The sequence below is a fragment of the Ambystoma mexicanum genome, chromosome 2q (assembly GCF_040938575.1).
Source record: "Ambystoma mexicanum isolate Mex_15411 chromosome 2q, UKY_AmexF1_1, whole genome shotgun sequence".
Lineage (NCBI taxonomy): Eukaryota > Metazoa > Chordata > Amphibia > Caudata > Ambystomatidae > Ambystoma > Ambystoma mexicanum.
Genome location: NC_090924.1, coordinates 1,475,454,475 through 1,475,477,495, shown reverse-complemented (window position 1 = coordinate 1,475,477,495; position 23,021 = coordinate 1,475,454,475). Strand labels below are relative to the sequence as shown.

At 43.8% G+C, this 23,021-nt stretch overlaps 1 protein-coding gene across 1 annotated transcript in view; it reads left to right on the top strand.

The window, feature by feature from the left end:
* LOC138570281 (cytosolic phospholipase A2 gamma-like) overlaps nt 1-23,021 on the top strand; it is a 507,932-nt gene that overhangs the window by 251,495 nt on the left and 233,416 nt on the right. Inside the window, exons 11-12 of the mRNA XM_069649050.1 lie at nt 10,743-10,769; nt 15,540-15,566. Of these exons, the coding sequence (XP_069505151.1) occupies nt 10,743-10,769; nt 15,540-15,566 (54 nt within the window). The remainder of the gene's footprint in view (nt 1-10,742; nt 10,770-15,539; nt 15,567-23,021) is intronic.

Genomic DNA, 23,021 nt, shown 5'->3' with positions numbered 1-23,021 from the left:
GTGGTTCCACAATCAGGTTATCTTAACAAATGTGTCTGCTGGAGCCCTCTCCTGGTAACCCATTGAGATCTGTAGTGAAAGTTCCTTGGATGCTGCAAACCTGCAGTCCAGTACTTATTTCTCCCCCGCCTCTACATTTAGCAAGACTGCAAGGTTGCTGTCTGCAGTATAGTTAAATGTCTCTCCTTGTCACTCTTACTTCATGACCATCTTCTCCTAAGGAAAATGATACCATGTATATTTTGTCCAGGATATGTTTTTTCTTGTTTTTTTTATTTTTATTTTATTTACTTGACTTTAATCGAAAAGATTTTAACGATTTTTACAAGGACTTTTTTCTTTTCTGACAAATCAGCGCTAATTCCGTATTTCTTTAGCTGTGTGCACAAAAGATGAAGCTCGAACTTTGGTCTCAGGTTTGGATCACGTAGACGTACATCTGATTAATGATTAATGAGGTATCGATGGCTCAACCCCCTCCAATTCTGTTATTCTTAGTTCAGCCTGTTCACTCAATGAGTTGGTGATTATTTCAAATTTATCGCCGGCAGGATGGAGAATTTCCCAAATTTTTTGTCTACCAGTCTTGTTTGCGCTGTTAGTCTTTTTACTTTATCCCATAGTTGATCTTGCATTGCTTTGTCCACTGAAGATCCGTCCATGGTCACCCCTAGATATTTAAACTGGGTGACTACTTCAAGCTTGGTTTCCTCCAGATACCACTTATGCTGCTTAGACAACCTCTTCGTAGTTTTGTCTAAAACAAGGTCTTTTGTTTTTGCTGTGTTGATTTCCAAGTTATTATTTTTTGTATACCTTGCCAAATTTGTCAGTTTCTGTTGCAAGCCAATTTGGGTTTGATCAATGATGATGGCGTAGTCTGCGTAGAGAAGTCGCAAGATGGTAGACTTCCCAATTTTTGGTGGAAAAGCTCTTATTTTCTCCTCGTCGTTCTGGTAGTCCCCAAGAAAAGCGATAAAAAGGGCTGGGGCTTAAGGGCACCCTTGTTTGACGCCCCGCTGAACTAGAATCTCCTCCGACAGTACCCCTTGTTTACTCAATTTCAAACTGATCTTCGTTTGGGTGTGTAGTGCTTTTATCGGGCCCATGATTGACGTTGGGCATTTCCAATTGCTTAGTTTGTGCCACAGTTTCGCCCGGTCTATTTTATCGAATGCTTTCGATAGATCTATAAACGCCAAATAGACTCTGGGTGCTCCTTCTCTTACTTTTGCTTTTAGTATATTTAACATCAATATGTTTATTGACGTGGTTCCGTTTTTCTGAAAACCTGTCTGAAAGATGTCAAAACATGGTGCATTTTTTGCCCAATTCTAAAGTGGTTTAACAGCTGCGTTGCGTAGATTCTTCCCACAATGTCCAAGAGGGCAATCGGCCTGTAACTTTCTGGATCTTCTCTTCCACCTTTTTTGTACACCGGCACAATTATGGCATTGAACCATGTTTCGGGAACCATTTTTGTTTGGCCACAATGGGCGAAGATTTTACTGATAATTTCAGCCCATGCTTTCGATGAATGCTTCAAATCCAAGTTAGTCAGGCCATCTGGGCCTGGGGCCCTCGATGATTTCAGTTTGTTGATGGCTATTTCAATATCATCCATGTTGGCAACGTCCACCCAAGATGTTGCAGTTTCAGGTTTTTCTTTGGTCGCTTGCGTTTTTGGAAGCTCAAATTGTGCCGTTAAATATGTTTTCCATTTTGTCTCAGAGACCACATTTACCATTTGTATTGGTCTAGGCGGGTTTGCTGTTTTTATTGTTGCCCAGAAGTCGCTAGATTTTTTTGAGCTAAGACTTCTTAAAAATTTTTCAGCGTCTTGTTGGTACAACTGTAGCCTATGTTGTTTTAGCCAATGATTATATGCCTTTGATTCCCTGCGCCATTTTTCCCACGCTTCCTTGTTATTTGTTTTTTTTTGCGATTTTCCTCCATCTCCTGACAACTTTTCTTTTATCCACAACCAGGCTATCGTAAACATGTTTAGGATCCGTGTTTTTTGACGGCTGGCCTCCCACAGGTTTTCTGTACGGGATAAGTAGCGGTAGGTGATTTGGTCGCTTTGCGGGCACTTGGGACGTTGTTGCGTCTGGAAGTATGTATTTTTCCGTTATCCTTAATACATCTTCTTCCGACAAACGTAGCCTTGATTGTTGGTTATTCGACTCAACATTGTATTTATATACCTGTCTCTGTATTTGTCTTCCTTGCCATGTGCATGTCAAGAGATTGTGATCGCTGTGCATGGTTCTTTGCACTTTATACTCTTGGATCGTGGATAGAAGACTGGTTGACACATAGATGTAATCTAAAGTCGCTTTGGAATTCAAATACTCCCATGTCGGGATGTTCCTTTGTTGTGGGAATACTATCGCAATACTGTACAAATTTCTTGGTTTGGGCATCGCGCCCCATGCTTTTCCTCGTTTCCCTGTTGCTCCATGTGGCCCACTCCCCTTCGTTTCCTCGTTCCATTCGTTGCAATCTGCATTCAAGTCTCCACACACAATGACATCAGCATTCTCATACTCTGCATCGATCGAGTCCAGTATATCCGCCATTTTTGTACAATATGCTTTGATGGTCATTCTTTGTGGATTCCAGTAAGTATTTATTATGATGACTTGTTTGCTATCCACCTTCCTCGTCAGGTCCGATTGATCTGTCCATGCCGTCAGGGTGACCAGCATCTCATATGATTTGTGTAACTTAGTAGGTGTAGCCAAGCATACGCCCATTTTTATTGCTGTCAAGAGACCTGACGACGGACGGCCTAATAGGCCCTTACATGCCGGCGATGTTTCTATTACAAACCCGTCTATACTCGGTTTGTCTTGAAGCCAGGTCTCTTGTAGGCATATGATGTCCAGTGCACCTAGATCAACATCACCAGGTCTGGTAAGGTGGACGTGACCCCTTGTGTTCCACGATCCCATGACAAAACTTTGCTTACATCCTTCGTGTCCTAAATTGGTATGTTCACTGCTTGTGGTTTTCTGGGTTGTTATTAATGGCTAGTTTTCTGTGTTGAGATTCAATGGTGATTTTAACCATGCCCATGGGCCCCTGCCTGCTGGCATATTCATGTTTTGCATTGGTGCTGGGTTCGGACACCTCTCGTTTTGGTGCCTGCTTGATTTACACTCTGACTGTACTGGCGATGTTTATGATAGTCTTCCCCTACTGGACGAGACTTGTGTTTCTCTGTGACTGTTTCCTGTCATTCACCCCTTACTTGCCTATTGTTACTTTTCCTCTCGTTGCTTGACCAATTCTGGCGAGGGTTTTTTTCATCTGGTCGAACATACTCCCTTTCTCGCCCATATGTTTTTTCATCCTGCCCTTTACCGATCCGGTTGTTTCGATATCGTTCTTCTGTTCTTGATGTATAGTGATATTGCCTTTCAACCTGCTCGTTGTGGGAGTATCCTTTTTTTCTCCATCAGAGTTTCTTGTTTTATTTCAGTCAACCAAAACCCCTTTTTCTCCATTTCTCTCACTGCGCTGTCATCCGTAGGCTGCAGTCTTAAGGGCTTAACGTGAACATGAGCCTTTGCAATCTTTCCTCTGTGGTAAGGTTCCACCAGCTTAATTTCTGTTGTTTTTATGCTTTTCAACGAATTCGTTTTACTCATTATCTTCAGGATCGTCTTCCTATTAAGGATCATATACCCTGCTTTGACTCTATTTGTTCCACTTTGAATATACGTTCCACATTTTCTGCACTTGTAGTTTTTTTGCTTCGGTGCTCATCTGCAATTTTGAGGAGGTCTGTTCGCTCAGGTGTAACCTGCCCACTTGCTCCTTTCCCACTTGGATTCGTGTCAGCCTCACTCCTCAGTCTTATCTTTTTCTGATCCTTGGGCGATACGATCTCTAGGATCTCATTTTCGTCTTGATTTTCTGATGTTTTTTGCAATTTTTGATTTTTTATGGAATTTGGTTCTGGGTCTTGTGATTTTTTTTCTTTTGTTTGTTGCTCCATGCACTCCTCATTCTATGAGCTAATGGAATGGAGACCGTCTCCCAATGTTGGGAGAGATTCATCAAGTTTGTCTCATTAAGTCTTCTACAGATCTCGGAGAACTCCTCCTCTCCTCCCTGTTTGTAGGTCTCGGTGTGTTTTCTTGCTTATCCTTATTTTTCTTTGCTTTTTTTTCCTTTGACCTAGTTTTTTCCTGCTGACACCCCTTCACCCCTGGTGTAGACTTCTGGGGCAAATCTTTCTTAGAAATGTTTAGTACCACTGTGGGTTTACTCGTTGGCTGGTTTAGCAAGCCCGACCTGATTGGGTATAGTTGGGCGGGTTTCACTCGATCGCCACTCGTTTCCTTTATCTCTTGACTTGCCTCTGAATTTTCCAGACCTTCTCCCGTCAGGCTTCCGGCCTGGTTGCTTTTTTGTCTCACTGGCTCCTTCGCTTTCTCTGTTTGTAGAAGCACAACTTGCTTTTTCAGCTCCTCTACTTCTTTTTCCCACCCTTTCTGGTGTTGGTTGTTCCTTTCTTCTAATGCTGTAATGTAACCTTCTATGTGTGTCATTTTTGAGGACATAGTTGCCAAGATCGACGTATTGTCTTGTATGCCATCTTTTAATGCCTCGTACAATTTGCAGAATGGGGCTAGTGCAATCGTAATGACAGACATGATGGTTAACAGATCAGATTTTTTCCCTGGTGACTCTCTTTGTGATAGTGTGGCTATGTCGCTTAACCGTCTGTTTTTTGGTGATTTCGGCGTACTCCCTGCTTTGCCGGAGTTCACAATGCTTCTATGAACAAACTGTTGCTCGACCGGGTGCCTTGTAGTTCCCCTTCTGACATTGTTCGCATGGGTGGACCTTTGTGGCCATCATTCCGTTGGTTCGTATCGTACTGCTCTCTCTCTTTCACCGGGGTACTTCGAGGGATGTTTTGGCGGGTGTCTTGTAATTGCCTCATCTGTTTTGGCTGGCCAATTCCTTCTTGCGATGTTTTCTCTTGTGGGATTAGTAACACGTTCTGCTGCTTTGGGAGACACTTTGCCCTTGTCTGCTCTTGCCTTTGTAAGGCTTCTTCATACCTCTGTGGGCCATGTCATGTTGTTCTTTCAAGGAGCTCAGCCTCCGACTTTCTTCTCTTTCCTCTCTTTGCAGTCGGATCGCTTTTGCCGCATTTCTTTTTTCCAATAGGATCTGTGCAAGACCCGCTTCCTGGGGGCCTTTGTTACCTTCTTGGTCCCCTTCTGTGTCCGTTCTCCGGTGTTTGTTCACAGGGGTGCTCTCTTGAACTGCTTCTAGGATTTCTGCATCCGATAATTCATTATCCGAGTCTACTTTTCATTTCTGATGGTTTAAAAAGAATGCTTTTTATGTTCCTGACAGCGTTGGAGGTGGCAGTCCTTTCGGTAGTGTTTCGTTTCTTTTCTGTAATTTCAGGCTCTTATTCACTGCTGCCATTTTCCCTTTTCCTGGTTTTGAGCCACCATTCTCTTGGTTGATTTTTGCTGATTTCAGTTGACTAATCTTTTCTTGGTTTTTCCTTTGGTTCATTGTTTTGCTGATGACTTTTCTTTTTTTCGTTTTTGGCGAAGACGCCCTTTTCTCCGAGTCCGAATCAGTATCTGATATTAGGTTTTCACTTTCTCTCATATCATTTTCTTTTCCACTCTCCTCACTGTCCTATATGGTAACCATCTTCTTCGTGACCTGGTTCGGGTTACTGCCTTTTGGGTTTAGTTCATGCTGTTCGGCGCTTGCTTTTCTACCTGACTCCTCTACTGGCTCTGTCTCCCTGTGTACCATCGCCTGAACCGATGTTATAGTTTCCTTCCCTCGGACACCTTCCATCCGGTTTCTGTCGTCTTTTTCTTGGGCTGCTTTCTCCCCGTCCACGGCTGCGCTTTTGCGCCCTGTTTTCGGGCTCTTTGATATTTTTGTTGCCGAGTCTGCTCCTTCACGTCTTTTGGGGCTGCTCGACACACTTCGGCTTCTCTCGTGGGTGGGCCCCTCTTCACTCTCGTTCCGCGTCTCCTTCCGCATTGGGCTTCCTCCGTTTGTCTCCAGTTCAGACGAGCCCGGAGTGCCGGCGAGGAGTTTCGTTGCTGATTCCACGTCGCTTCTTGACTCCCGCGCCTCAGCCCTGCAGCGCACCCGCTGAGTGTCCGTCAGTGGCCGCCCTTCGACCGCCCCTGCCGGAGACCCACTTGCCTGACCAGCGGTACGCGGGGCGCTGCACGCCTCGTAATTTTGTAACCCGTTTTCCTTGGCGCTTAGTTCCATTTGCGTGTCTTGTGTATCTTCGCCTTGAGTTTGATCTAACAGGGCTGAAGCATTTAATACGTCCTCCGTGCTCATCATGTTGCTTTGCTGCAACATGGGAGCTTGGGGCTCTTCGTACGTTTCATAAACTGCTTCTTCACTGGCGAAAATCTTTGCCTTCAGCCTCTTAAATGGTGTTTTATCGCTCCTTAGACGACGCCGGCTTCGGACCGCGTCTGATTCTGCGACTGTCTCTTCAAGTCACTAATTTCTGGCGCCTTTTTGATCTTGGTGGCCTGAGAGCCTCGACGATTTCTGAGTCGAGTCCATTTCTCCCGCTGACTCCCATGGACTCCTGCAGACTCAACTCTCCTCACCAACTCCGCTCACCACTCCGCTCTGCGTGGGGGTTTTTGAGACCTCCCACACACTGGGTCAGTAGTAGACAGAGGAGAGAGACTGCGACTCCTGCAGACTCAACTCTCCTCACCAACTCTGCTCACCGCTCCGCTCTGGGTGGGGGTTTTTGAGTCCTCCCACACACTGGGTCAGTAGTAGACAGAGGAGAGAGACTGCGACTCCTGCAGACTCAACTCTCCTCACCAACTCCGCTCTTGTATAGTGTTGAATGCATTGATAGGTGTGGAAACAAGTTAATAAACACAGAGACTTCCTCAATTTAAAGATAGGAGATGCTGAATTAATGCTTTAATTCATAGTGTTCTTCACCAACAACCATGAAAATGGTCACTTGCTTCCATGAGAGACTGCACCCGACAAATGGCGCAGAGTTTGCTACACAAAAGGAACATTACCAAATTGTAAGGGAAAAAGGTCTTTAGATCCCAAAAACTTGGTTATGCTGAATAATAAATGTACAACACAAAAAACAAAACTCTCTGCAGTCATGAAAAACAATACCCTTGCACAACGAAAATACCATATTACTGGAATTTATTAACTAAATATCAGTGAAGGGCAGAACAGAATTATAACATTATCAATAATCACTTTATTCCTTGTAAATCAAACAACCATTTTTGGAGAGGCCTAGTGTGCTGGACATTTTCCATTGAAAACTGTGTATTGCATTTTTCAACAGCAAAGGAAACCTTGATTCATTTCTTTAACAATATATGTTTGGACGCTGACTGTGCCTTTCTTTATAAATGTATGTAAAAACCTATACTGATTCTAGAAGGAATTGTATCTGTGATATGTACAATTAGGAAATAGCGTAATGTGTAAATGTATGAGTACACAATGCTTTTTTAATGGGGGCTTTGGGCATTACAGCTTTCCACTGAAATCCCTGACAAAAATCAAATTCTATTTGAGCACTGCTAGCATGTTCGAATTGAGGGGTATGGGGCGAGGCACATCAGCACATCACAGGGGACAAAAAGGGTGGGGGCACAATGGTACATCACAGGGGACAAGAGGGGGTGAGGGGCACAACAGCACATGACAGGTGACAAGAGAGAGTAGGGGGGCTGAGCTTAGGCTTTTGACTCAGTCTTCAGGACCCATATCTCCTGTTACAGCCCTTGGAAAGTGTCTATAAAGCACATTAGTACCCAGTGAGGGAGATGTTGGCCTACCAGCCAATCAGGAGGCTCAGAATGGGGTCTTTACCTGGAGGCCGCCATTTTCCCTCACTGGGAATCAGGTAAGTGTGCTCTCTTGTGCCCCATATCCCAATCCCACCACCCCCACACCTCATTTCCATATTTAGCCCCCACGCCATCCCCACCCCACTTTTCTTGCACTGCCTTGTCCCTCGCTATCATCCGGGGAACTGTAGTGTTCCGTGTGCCTCTCCAACTCGCAAATGTCCATCATGGAAAGGGAGAAGGGACTACGTGTAGTTCCCTGCACTCCAATCCATGGCAGCCATCTTTTTTTCTCTTGTTGATGAATGGTTAACAGCCCATTTCTCTACTTGAGAAAATGACACTATTAATACCCCAGTAAAATGTGCCAGTGTCCAAATGCCCTAGGGATAATGTTAAAACTGTTGCTTTACTCGGGCTTCTAACTGATGCACCAGGGTATTGACTGACCAGTAGTGCCCACCCCCCCTCCTTCTTGGGTTATATTACTTAAATAAGTACTGATATGCCCAAGGAGGGAGCAACCTGTCTATATCCTATGTTTTGTTAATATCTATAAAGAATTCTCTGGAGAATTGGGAACTGTATTCCAGGAATTCCTTCATTTTGGGACTCCATTTTTATCAATTTAATAAACATTCATCCCGCTTCCATGTCGCTCTGGTGTTGCACTTGCTGTGCTTTGTCACAATTGTGCCTCATTACATCAGTGGAATAAACATTGTTGGGAACAACACTATTTTTTCACTTACCACACAGCCAGCCCAAGAGATCCTTAGTTTAATATGCTTATATGAACAAGCTTAGTCTTAGTCTATGTGGGCAAAGGGCTTGATAATGTCAAAAAACAAACAATGTTTCCCAACAATGTTTATTACGAGCCATATAAGGACTAGACACCCTTTCTTATCCTGCTGGCTAGTTGGGTGTTTAAATATTCTTGTTTTCGTGTTAGAGGGAGGCCATATTGAACACACATCATACTTCTATTAGAAGCCAACGTAAAGTGGTCAGAATCGTATTGATGCAGCCAAAGAGGAAAGCACCAGACACCATGTTACATGGCTATTACTGCAGTCAGGTGTCTGCCAAGAAGGCCTACCATCCTCGCAATGCCATAGCCCCGTTGTGAAAGTACTACGGCCCATAACTCATGTCGAAGTTTGGATTTTTGCATGGTCTTCGGAATGTGCAGCCGGTATTGTGATTTTTCGTCATGCTTATCACGTGTAGGTTGAGATGGAGTGGATTCTTGTGAATTGGTTGGTGCCATTGTGTCTGCAGAGAGTGCTGAGAGCCAGTTCAGTATCTCTGCTAACTCTGAGGACGAGGATAGGAGAAGCAATCTTTTTGGGTTGCTCTTCAGGTGATGCAGTGACATCCAGCATTGAAGGACCAGGAGAGAGTACTGAGCTCTGGAGGCACCCATGCAGCACTGGAACTGGAGGTGAAGAGGAATGCCCTCCTGCAAGACTGAGGAGAGCCCACTGAGGAATTGGCGTCCAGGGCCCATGCAACATTGCACTGCGTTGACAAGTGTAGAGTTATTAAGAGTTATTGGGGGAAAGTCTCAACTATGTCCATGATACAAAGACCAGTATCGCCACCTTTTAGGGGTCAGGTTTGGATTCACAGTGTGGCTTAAATCCCAGTTCATAGCATGTTAAGAAGTTTGCTTCTAGAATGAACCTGCTTAATTCACATTTGCTTCCCTAAGAAGATTGGGCAAACGTTACTGCGATCTGGAGTGTTCGAGGTTTTTTGTTTTCGTTAGAGGTGCAAACTGCCTTAACTTGACCTCAAAAAAGCCACATGTCAACTGTATGTGTTCAACTGTTACAGGTCCCCAGAAGTGAAGCCCTGTTGGCACCACACTCACGGAGCGGCTCTCTAGTACATCCCCAGATGATTTGCCGGGACTTGAAGGGGCTTGAAGTCCCATGCTTCTGGTGGTACCATTGTGGAGGTGCTGCTGCCACAGAGTGGCAAAAGCCACACAGCCATGTGGCAGCCACTGGATCTCCTAGAGGCATTCCTTTGTTGTGACCGCTGCCTGGGGGCGCTAGCAGCAGTGGCCTGGACACCCTGCTTTCCGTCTTCTTGGCAATTCTGTATTTTTCCAGTAAGGTATTTATGGGATTTAGCCAGAAAGCAGTAACACTGCTGGGGATTTAGGAAGCAGGATGATTTGAGTGACGAATACTTTCTTGATAGCTCCCTGGGAAAGTGGGTACAAGAACTGCAATTAGCTGCATGGTTTTGGGCATTTTTGCGCCCATTGCGTTGTTTGAGAATAAGGTGATTTCTGGACCAATGCTGCGTATTGTTTTGGAAGAAAAAATTGCACAAGGCTAAGTCTTTCTTCATGTGAATCTGCTTCAAACAGTGTCTTGGTACAGTTTGTGGAGATTTTTGTTGTGATATGAGGAATCATTTGACCGGGCAGATATGTGCATGTTTTCTCGGCTATGCTGATCGTGGTGTCACGAAACTCATCACTTATGGAGTACATGCTGCCTCTTCCTTTGGCATGGGGCAAGCAAGTGGAAATCAGATTTGGGAATTTGTTGAAGCATTTTCTAGACTTCTAAATGTGTTTTCTAAAACTTATGTCGGCATGAATTTCTAAGTGTTAATGCTGTTATTGTAAAATGTGGCCTTTTTGCCTCCTCCCTCCCCCCTAATCACTGTAATAGTAAGTGTTATCATTCCCTGGTGCCGGCTCTCAACTTGCTGACCTTTTTGCCACTATTTGGCATCTGCACTGACCATGACACTCACTGATCCTTCTACTTATGTTTATACATTGTGTTAGCAGTGTGATAATGTGTACCCATTTCTCTTTCCCTCTGCCACAATGTTATAAAACAGATTATACGTCTGCGAGCGAACATGGAGGTGAGTTGATTCTTCAGGTTATTTATTTTTTATCTGAAATTATACGAACCCCACAAGGCACATGCCTGTGATATGTTGCTGAGCACATGTCTCGGATGTGCCTCATGTGTTTCATGTAATGTGATATACTGCTTTACGTAATTAAACAAAAGTAGAAGAGGGCAGAATGCTTGTTTTTATAATTTCTGCCATATTTACCTTCAGAATAAATGAAATGTATCTACACTGTTTCTACTGTAATTATCACATCGTTAATGGTGTGTGTCCTCTTTTTGATACATACACACTAATTATAGACAAAGAAAAAAACTAAAACTGTAAACCTTTCCAATGGTTTACATTGCTAAAAAAGTAATAACTACTAAATGTAAACACAGTAATCACTGAATATGTAAGATAGAACTTTTTCCCATTAAAGTCTGTTTGATGTGTACTTACACTTCCATCGCAGATATGCACAAGTCATTTAAAACTTTGGTTCTAATAATATGATGTGGGCATTCTTTGAACCCTTAGGCTATCTAGGTTTGTGTGATAGTGTAGAGTGAAAAAAATGTTTGGTAAGAAGCACTTACACTCAGGGGCTGGACATCAGATATTGTGACCAATTAAGTTGCGTGTATGCAGCAAGCAAATGAAAAATCTTGTCGCTGCTTTTGAATTAGGGTGCTGGTTTTGACCACGTCTTTATCAGGGCAGTTATTGTAAGGTTCTGAGCCTAGGGTCTAGGTAGAGAGCTCCAGAATGGTGATTCTGTTGTGTAGCAAGGGAGAAGGCCAGCAAGGCCTCTGCAAGCAGGATGAGTTGTCACAGTGATCTTTTGATAGTGTAGAGTCTTTGTACACAAGCCAATCTACGTCTGTGTGCACCCAACTAGTGAAATGCCCCCTATGAATGGATGCACCCTCATGAAATATTATTGCCATGTTTTAAATGTTTTAATACCAAATGACACCTGAGATTTCCCAAAGTTTAACATTGGAATCTTAATCTTTGCATCAGACATTGCGTATGTACGGAAAATAATTGCAAGATACTTATTATAGTTTAAATTTCCTAGTGGGGATTGCAAATAACAACCACACTGACTACATCTTATATCATAATGAGCTTTTATTAACAGATCAGCAAAATTGACACTTTGCTCCTCTGGCAGTGGAAGATATAAGACCCTTTGCAAAGGGTTGCAACACATTTCTTGTTTATGACATTGTGGACACTCATAAGACATTCCTATGAAGTTATCCACATTTACTGACTACTTGTTTAACACCTCCAAAATACTCACTAGAAGTGATTTGGCATCTAGTTGAGTATTTTCTGAAAAATCATCTTGTTCTATTTCTGTAGCTACAACATGTCGAAATGACATTGCATCATGTATATGTTGTGCTCCTTCATCTACCGACAGTTTAAGAGTTGAAAGTTCCATGCATAGTTTTTGTTCTACTTTTTTTTGGAGTAATATTCAACTGCTGTCTCATTACTAAACGTACAGTGGCCATCCTTCAAATCTACTTTACTTTCCAGCACTGTTACATTGGCTTACATTACAGAAGGTACAGGAACAATGTTCATTGACTGTGGCTTTGCCTGCTGCCTATCTTTTATCAAAATACGTCTTACAGGAGTTGGTAATAAGCCAAGTCGAGGAGCCTACAGTCCACATAACCTATTGAACGATTGAATACATGAAATGTCAGCTGTTACTTCTGTCTCATCAAAGTTTAAGAAAAACAATCCTTATTTTGTTTTACTCATGACAGCAATAACTGTGACATTCCGTATTTAAAAACAGTTTGACCTATGTCTATCAGTGCAGCTTCTAATGTCAATCTGTGTGATGTATGCACAGTTATTGCATATGCAGAGCAAAATGGACATTGTGCTCTTTTCACAAACATATCTTTAAAAATCATGAAGCGTGCAGAAGTACAACAAACCAAGTGAGGTTCCTGTACATAATCAAACTTAACTAAAATGTATTCTATGCTTTCCCTGCGTGACAAAGTGACAAATACAGCCACTCTCCCTATTGCTCCATTCACCAGGCATATTTCAACATTAATTTTCCTCTTTAACGTAACCTGTTCATTCATGCAGAGCTGTAAAACAGATGCTAGACCTGCTGTTTTTAAAATTGATTCTTCTAGTTGACTTAATCACAAGTGTGCTTTGTATCCAATTCCATCAGCGTAAGGTTGCTCTATAGAACATTACAAGATTGTATCTCTAAAAGTGGTTCCATCTCAACACTCATCATTACAGAGTTGAACAAGGAATGTTCTTTTGTTGCAGATTCAACATGACATCAGGTCCATTTCAACCTACATGAAACATGTTAGAAACCAGTCTACCTTTTAAGACTGCTTTCATATCACTCCCAAGCACACCTATGCAAACGTTGTTGAGCATTTCTGCATACTCAACATCTTCAGACTGACTCATATTCATAGTAAGCTTGGTATATTCAAAATAATTACACATATTGACATTATCAATACAACCTATCATTTATTGACCATCCTTTGATTAAAGAATCTTGAAGACTGGTTGACCTTTGACAGGACTTAACTGCAATAAATCTCCAAAACAAGGACATGTTTGCCTTCAATAAAAACATCATTGTCAGTCCTCATGGCCTCTCGTATTCACAAGTGAACGAAATCCAGCATCAAGTTAGATACCATACTCACTTCAACCACAATAAAGATATTTCATTTTCTCAGAACTCTCCTGACTTCTTGTGCTGAATTTGATGCAAGTTTCCGATATTCAAGTTTATTGCCATGATCAATAAATAATGTAAAGTAATATCACCTATATTGAATGCTGCAGCGCCTGTGGGAGCAGTCGCAATGCATGACATAGAGCAATCGGGCATGAGTTGTATCATTGCCCTCAATGCATGAATGAGACAGTATTCTCCAGTACCAGCCTGTCCACTAAAATAAATAAATAAAGGGTTGTAGTGAACACAGGAACCTTCATGCTTATCATGTTTAAGACCATGCAAAAACCTTCTGTATCTCCTCATGCATTTCTTGCTGCTCTTCATTTAGTGTACTTACCAACATCTCCACATTCTTATGTGGACGTTGCAGATGTTGCATGGCACTTTCCACTACCTCCATGGCAAGCTCAACATCTGTTTGAACAGATCATTGACTGCCTTCAGGCATTTCCTTTGCCAATTCAGCTGCCAAGAGTTCCTCTTGGTGTATCTCTTTTTGCAGTAATTCCAAGCACTATTCAAACTTTCATGCGGTTGATGAGACTTAGCTTCTCATTTCTCAGCATACAGTCAGTACAGCAACGTACTATCGAGCATCCTCCGTCATTGTTAGCTTCCACTTATGCTATGAGTATCATCCTGATACTTCATACGAGCAAGGGTTCTGCATATGTGAAGACCTATTTGGATACTAGGAATGAATTCAATTGATTTTCAAAGTTTTTGTACTATCAAGTGCTTTTTCAGCCAACTGTTATATTTCATTCATTGGTTTCATTACCATTTTCCTGATAATAGCAGGACAGAGACTTAGCCAAAAGATATTGATGCTACGTCCATACAGATGCAAACTAGTCAGCCGATCTGCTGCGTCGTAGGATCCACTCTGTCTGAGTGAAAGCATTTTGATTCCAAAGCTTAGTAATTTCTAATAAGTCAGCCCACACCGCTGCTGCATTGCTCTTTTCTACTTCTGTCAAGTATCTTGTAACATAGCGAGCAGCAGCTTTTGTGTTATCAGCAATTGTGCTTCAGGTTTGGTCTTCCAAAGCTTAGCAATGACAGGATTATAAATGTTTACCAAGTGACATTCCTTATCTCGTTTTAAGTGATTTGCATTTGTAGGCATTTTTCCACGTGGTGTCAAACAGATGTAAAAACACTATTTGCTGGACCATAGAAGCATACCTAGGAAATCCCAATCTGTCCTTAGTATAGAAGTCTGTCATGGGTAGCAATTACACTGCACTTATAGGAACTGTGAAGACAGCCAATCTACTGCAGTTAAAGATTGTTGACGGTAGCCAATGTATCGCAACTAGATGAACATTGAAGCTAGCCAATGCATGGTACTGAGGAGGTTTATGAGGACATCCAATGCGTTGCACCCAGATGAACTGTGAAGGTATCCATTGTATTGCACTTAGATTTTTATGAGGGTAGCTAATATCCTGCATGTAAATGAACTGCAAAGATAGCCAGCGCACTGCACTTAGAGGATCTTGTCGAGGGAAGCCAAGGCTTGCATCTAGATGAATCTTGAGGGTAGACAGTGTACTAGCAAACACTGCTCCTGAACCTCTCTGCCCAAGTATCACAAACTGCCAAGTGCCATGGAGACCATGCCAATGGTAACTGTGCACGGTATAAGGTACCTTAACATGACATAGCATAACATAACACATAGCACTTGTCTTTACTTTCCACCCATGTGCATTTCACATCTTTCCACCTGATCCCATCGATCTGTATTGACATGCTCAGCAGAGATAGAACAAGTACTGTAAAATAATGTCCTATGCCCTTTCCTGTTGGATTTCTCCCACCCATAATCACTGTAATCAGAAGTCTTATCATTCCCTGGTGCACGCTCTTAACTTGCTGGCCCTCTTTTGCACTATTTGGCATCTATGCTGACCAGAAAGTTCACTGTTTGAGAAGCAATGTGATACTTCTATTCCTGCTTCTAGAATGTGTTAGCCGTGTGATAATGTGTATCCATTTCTCTTTCCCTTTGCCACTATGCTATGAAACAGAGTATACATATGCAAGAGGATTTCACAGTGAGTTGATTCTTCAGTTTATGTATTTATTTACAATCTGAAATTATACAAAACCCACAATGTACTGGCTTGTGATATGTTGCTAATGTACATCTTGTCACCAGTGCATAATGTAATGTGCCATTAATTGTCATTGCTGGCTGAGTGAGAAAGCCTAGGTTCATCTGCATTACTGATGACATCTCCAGTAGCATGAGTCCATTCTGTGGTTAGATCTATGCCCTCATGCTGCGCTCCTGTAAAATCCCTCTCGCTCCAGGTCAATCCTTTGCATATGGTCTATCTCTTCTGACCCTTTATCCATAGGGTCTATCTCCTCTGACCCCTTGGTCATAATGTCTATATTCTCTGACCTCTTATCCAAATGGTTTATTGCCTTTAATGCCTTGTCCACAGAACCTTGTTCATAGGGTCTATCTTCTTTCACCCATTTTCCATAGGGGCTTTATGTTCAGACCCCTTATCCATAGGGTCATTGTGGTCTGACCTATTGTCCATAGGGCATAGCTCCTCAAAACCTTGTTCATATCTCTATTTCCTCTCACCCCTTGTCAATATGCATATGGTATATAGGCTCTGACCTCTTATCCGTAGGCTCTTTGGACCCATTCTCTATAGGGCTTAGATGCTTTGGTATTACCAAATTGACCTTTTACAATTGACCTTTTGTCCTAATTGACCTAATTATAGTGGTCCTAATTGACCTTCTAAGTTCCTATAAGTGCAGTGTAATTGCTACCCATGACAATTTACTGTTATATTATTTTAGTAATTTTATATATGTATTGAGTTAGTTTTGGATTATAAATAATATAAGGGGATAGGGTGGAGGTTTACGGGGATTTTTGATTTGTGTGGGGAGTTATGGGGGTATCCCCCAGCATATATGTCCTAATTGACCTTTTCAATTAGATGAATTCTCCCAAGGTCAATTCTCCTGAGGTCAATTGTGAGAAGGTCAATTAGTATACATCCGATGCTTTCACCCCTTCACCATAAGGTCTATATGCTCGGACACTATGTCCACCTTTAGTTCCCCTTTGCAGTGTCCACATAGTGCAAAGCATATTCCTTCTCATTGTGTATGAGTGAGTGTGTCCATCCTTTTAGCCATAATCTTTCCCGCAAACTTTGCAGATGTTTTCCTATGATATTGACTATAACACGAATGCAGGCCTAATTCGAGTGTTTAAAAAATAATGATTACTATTAACAATACATATTGTTAATACATCCATTTCATATATGTAATATGACTCTACAAGACAATATACATGAACAAGTTTGGCATTGTTGGTAGAGGAGCAGTCAGTCGGCCAATAGGACCCAGGTGAGAGGAGAGGAGAGAGTGGTCTGACCAGGAGAGTGGGATGGTCAGCGGGGTGGAGAGTGAAAGATCAGTGTGGATGAGGGCATCAAGAATGTGTCCAGCCGATTCGGCAGGTCCGGAAGGAAGAATGGAGATGGAGAGGTGCAAAGGTCATGGAAGAGAGTGGATGCTGTGACTGAGGAGTCACAGTGGATGTTGACATCACCCACAGAAGGAATTCAGAGGTGAGAGGAGGAGAAATCAGCCCATTCAGAGAGGAACAGGATGGTAGAGCAAGGAGGGATGTAGATAGTGCCAATGGTCATAGAAGAGGAAGGACAGATGACCAGCTTGCAGACCAGGCTGTCCAAGGAAGAGTAGGGCTGGCTGGGTGTGAGGGATGAAAAGACCCACTCAGGGAAAAACAGAGCAACTGCGCTACCAGCACGATTAGGCAGAGGCTTGGAGATGATCTTATACCCATCAAGGAGAAGGGAGTCAAATGCAGTGACTGAGCTGGCATTGAACCCCATCTCGGTAAGAACAAGGATATCGAGGTCAATGTCTTCAAGAAGGAAACAGATGTTGCCAGAGTGTTTGATGGCCAATCAAGCATTCAGTGTGGCTAGATGCAAGCAGTCTCCACCTTTGAAGGTTTTCCGAGGAGGAGTACAGGGGCCTGGTACACCAGTCGCTGGAGGGGGGACAGTGAGAGTGGAGGAGGGAGTAGCAAGTGTGGGAAGGAGGTTGATGAGGGACGGAAGGCGCTGGTCAAAGAGAAGAAGGTTGGGTTGAGGACCCTGTACCAAGATAGTGCCAGTCTGAAAGACAATGATATACCTGGATGATGCGAAGCCCACCAAGAGGACTTCCCATTTGGTGCCACCATTAATGGGAGAGGATGTGAAAGGGGAAAGAGTAGAGATGAGATGAGGAGTCCATAGATACGGGGATGGGACAGAGAAACGGATATCAGTGAAGACCTCCCTGGAGGTTGCACTGACATAGGTGCCTGCGATCGGTAGGCCAGGGTTTGTGACAAGAATGTATTTCTTATGCTTTTTTCTTCCAGACTTGGTGAGAGAGGGAGGATAGGTGATAGTGTAATAGTTACAGAAGATAAGGGAGATGGTAAGGCCACAGGGGCGTCAGAAGATAGTTGAAGAAAAGAGGAGCGGCTGCACAGCAGAGTTCTAGAACAAACTCACCAGACGGCCAAGAAGTTGCAAAAGGACCAAAATGCAATGCAAAAGGGGTGCAAAGATGTTACAAACACACACCTAGATTCAAAATTCCACAAAGGGACACACATGTAAAGCAAAAGGGGTGCAAAGATGTTACAAATACACACGTAGATTTGAATTTCCACAAAGGAACACACATGCAATGAAACAAGAAATAAAGTAGGTAAGGCAGGGACGGCAGAGTGAAATAGGCACAGCATGGTTCAAAGTGGAGGAGGTAGTGTCAAAGTTCAGCCATCACTCACTGGAAAAAATGCAGAATGCGTGGAGGTGCCCAAGTTCATGGGGGAGCAGGCTGTACTTCAGGAGGCTGCTTCATAGATTGAAGAGGGGGAACATGTGGGGGCCCTTGAAGCCCTCCTTGGTGCATAAAGGGCCTTACGAGTGGGCCGGCTTCCACCTTCTGGCTCGTCTGATTGGGCCTAAAATGAAGGCAGGGCCCAATCAGAGCAGGGGAGATACCCCGGTGTCTCCAGATATGGCAGCGGCAATGCTGGAAAGGGATAGCTCCGGTCCAAGTGATGCACACTGCAGTGAAAGCCAGCATTGGAACTCTTCTGATAGCCTTCACAGGCAGCTAATGATTAAAACATCTTTGGGGTCATTTAGCATTAATTAGGTCAAAGGATCCATGCAATGGTCTGTTTCATATGGGGGTTACTGTAATCCCACATAAAGCCAAAGGGGGCTGACCTTGTTGTGGTGGTAAGGTGTCCTTGGCCTCATGGTGGAGAGGGAGGCCTGTGCTTCGGGAGGGCTCTGGTGTAGACATGCTTTCGCATTAATTAAGTCAGAGAATGCATGCAAATTGGATTACTTTGTCAAATTCTGTCTGCAAAATAATCCCAGCGTACTCTGCACAATTTAAAGTTGTAATCCAGGTCTTGGAGCATGCATGGCACCTCAGAATGTCTTCTATACCAATGTTCTTTAGTCACTCTCGACGTGGCAAGGCTATTGGTAATATTGTCTTCTAGAGACCTTCATCCTTTTGTTTTACCTGTTGTACCATCTCACTTGCAGAAACAGTTGGAAATCGAGCTCCTGTTTGAAGTGTATGTGAAACATTGCGGAATCTGGAATCCTCAGAATAGCTACGTGTGCACGGGTAGTCCAACAACGAAATGGGAACTTTCCAATTATCCAATCTGCCACCTTTTCCAGTGGGAACAATCATAGGGAAACATCAAGCTTCTAGAGGTTCTTCCCAGACACGGACTAGTGCAGCTTTTGTTTGTTTAATTTGATTTAATTCCCGACTATCTCCCACCACGTGCCGAGATGGCACAGGATGAACAGCATAATGCTCATACAAACTGTTAGCTTATTTCTATAGCGCCGAAGCCCGCAGGCATCAAGACGTATTGGATAAAGACAAGGACAACGGAAAGGTGACGGGACAGTAGGGTAAGATGATTGGTTCTGATGTAGATTACATTACATGGTCTTTAGCATTTATACAGGTCCTTTATTTGAACAACAGTATCTTCAGTTTCTTCCTAAAGGATAGGTAGTAAGATTCTAGCTTTAGTCTGTTTGAGAGCTCGTTCCACCTAGATGCCGCTTTGGTAGGGAAGTCTCGTCAAAGTCCATTGGCTTTTTTGGAGTGAGTTACTTTCACAAACCCTTGCGCCTTGGATCTTAAGGTATGACAAGGTTCGTATGTGGTTATTTGTTTTTTTAGGTAAATGGGGCGGATCCAAATATACAGCGATGGACAATGGTCATTGCTTTAAAGGTGATATGGTCTTCCAGGGCTAACCAATGAAGGGACTTTCTGTCTTCTGTGATATGTCGCTCCCTTTTTTTGTGGTAATTTTCCTCACCGCATTGTTCTGTATGATCTGACATTGTTTTATGCGTTTTTGATTGGCCCCCATAAGCAGTGCATTCCCGTAGTACAGTCTGGATAAGATTGTGGCTCTGATGATAATGGTGCTGTTTTGTTTGCTCAATACTGGCCTGATGTGACTGAGCAGCTTTTGGTGGTATCAGCAATTGTTTTTCAGATATGTTAACTGGGCTTCCGGTCCCAAGGATGCTTGCAGGTCGACACCTAATGTCTTGACCTTATCAGAGTCCCTTACATTTGTGTCTTTGATCTTAAAGGTGCTATATTCTGAACACGTCTGGTACATTAAGACTACAGTTTATCCATAACTGTCACTTACCTTCTTGGTCATCCAACCCATGAAGCATGTGTCAGTTGAGGCTTTCACTGCCACTTTCTCCCCCCCTCCTCCTTTGGTTGACTCACATCCTGACACAGTTCTTTCTATGCTCCACTCCTCTATCTCTGATTTTCTTGATGCTCTTGCTCCTGTCATGAGGATCCACTTGAAGCCCAAAGCCACATGCAACTCCTGGTATGACTCTGACCTTGTCACTCCTAAACACAAGTGTAGGGCATTGAGAGAAAATGGCTAGCTTCTTGCGCATCCTCTGACAAACCGCCTTCCCCCTGCTCCAAAGGCAATACCGGCCCTCTGTCTGCACCAAGAAGAGAGCCCTCATCCAAGCCTGTGTCTCTGCGGCATCCAACAACTTGGCTGAACTCTGCAAGGAGCAACGTATCCTGCTGCAGTGCCTACCTCTCCTGTCCCCTCCCAGGCCGTCTACATGGCCCTGGCTTCTCATTTCATCTCTAAAACCCAGGACATCCTGTCTGCCCTCTCGTCCTATCTTCCTCCTCCCTCTTCACTCTCCTCTACCTCTGGCCCCCTTGTCCCCACCCCTCCTCCCTCGTTCTCTTACTTTCCTCTGTTCTCCCCTGGTGAGGTTTCTAGACAAGTCTGAACTATGAAAGTCTCATCAAAACAGGTTCTTCACTGTTCTTCCAAAAACATCAAGACCACATTGACACCCTCACTCCTGCCCTGGCTGACCTCTGCAACCACTCCTTCACCACTGGAGCCTTTACTTCCCCCTGAAGCACTCTCTTGCATACCCTCTTATCAAGAAAACCTCAGATGACCCTTCCTGCCTGGCTAACTATCAGCAGATCTCCATCACTCCTTTCCTGGGAAAACGCCTGGAAATGTTGGCCATCTCCCAGCTCAATCTCCACATTGAATCTGTTGGTTGGCTTCATGGCCATCAGTCTGGCTTCAGAGCAGCCAGAAGCATGAAAACTGCTCTCCTAAATATCTGTAAATACCTGCGTTCTAACCTTGATTCTAATCTCCCCTCTGTCCTCATCTTATTCAATCTCTCTTCTGCCTTTGACATGGTCAACTATGCCATCCTGCTCAATCATCTCCGTGATAAGCTGGGTATCACCGATCAGGCCCTGGCCTGGCTGACCTCCTTCCTCTCTGATCGACCCTCCCAGGTCCAACTTGGGTCCTTTCTTTCCTCTATCTCACTCTCTACATGTGATGTTCCCCAGGGGTTTAACCTCTCTCCCTGGTAGTTCAACCAATACATGGCACCACCACAATTGCCGCTCTCTGCTCCAACCTTCAGTGCTATGCAGATGACACTCAGCTTGTTTCCAGGCTCCCCTCTGCCACCTCTTCTCCTTCTCTCATCTCTGACTGTCTGTCTGCTATCCAGGAGTGGTGTGCTGCCAACGATCTCTGCCTTAATGCCAGGAGGACAGAGATTCTCCTCATCGACACACCTACACCCTCCTTTCCTATCACTCTCTGGCTGGCCTCCTTTGGCCCTCTTCCTGCTCCCACATGTGAGGCTAAGAACCCTGTTGTCATCTTCGACTCCACACCTTCCTCTTCTCCTCAAATCTCTGACGTCTCTAAGAAGTCAAACTACCAACTGCAACTCCTCAAAGGTATTCTTCCTTTCCTCTCCTTCCCCCAGAAGCTCACTGTCTCTAGAGCTCTGGTTATCTCTAGGCTGTACTACTGCAACAGCCTCTTTCTCAATCTGCCTACTTCTACTCTCTGCCCTCTGCAACTCATCCAGACTTGTCCTTAGCCTCAAGCCCAGGGATCGTATTTCTCCAGCACTGAAATCTCTGCATTGGATCCCAGTGGCTGCGAGGATTAAGCTCTTTGCTCCTCCACCTCCAACTCCCTCAGGGTCAGTCGCTTCTCCAAGCAACAAGTTGTTGGTATATCTCTTTCTTCGGCTGGGGCCTCCCTCTGGAACAGCCTCCCTGCCTCTCTGAAACTTGAGGAGAACCATCTCCAGTTCCAGAAGCACCTCAAGACCTTCCTTTTTGCTTCTGCCTTCTCACTTCCTTTCCCTTGCTGATTTCCTGTCTATTACTGCACGGGTCACCTGGCTACCCTCTAATTTCAGGCCCAGGTCCCTGCCCGCTCAGTTGCACACCCGCACTGCCTCCCGGCAACCCTTGCACTTGGGTCTGTAGCTGTAAACCTACAGTCCTCTTAGCTGCACTTTTGGACACCTGCTGTCTGCACTTACCCTTGCACCTGGCACCTGCTGGCTGCCACCTCTTGTTATTGTTTTGATCCCATGTACAGCACGATCCCCTCCCCTTTACCCTGGCACTTTTCCCCTCCCCCTCCCCTGCACTTTGCATGATCTCAATGTCACTTGGCCTAGTAAGATCGTTGTCCCTGTCCTCCCTCTGTTCCCCCTTCCTTGCCTCGTCACGCCTTGAAACACTTGTGTATAGGCGTGTTACAAATGCCATATCATATCATTATTGACTAGAAACTCTGAACCTTCCTTTACATTTGTGACATCTACAAGCTGTTGCCATACATTGGATCCTTTTTTATTAACACCAATCACCAAAACAAAGCATCACTAATTTCACATTTCACCCGCAGAGTGTTCACGTTTTCTTACAAATCTAGAAGTTAATACACAACTGTACCTTTTACTCATGACGTTTTAGGAACTTTGGAAGTCTTTGTGAATAGTCTCGCAATAACCTGAAAAAGATGTTCCTTCTTTAACACATTTTTACAT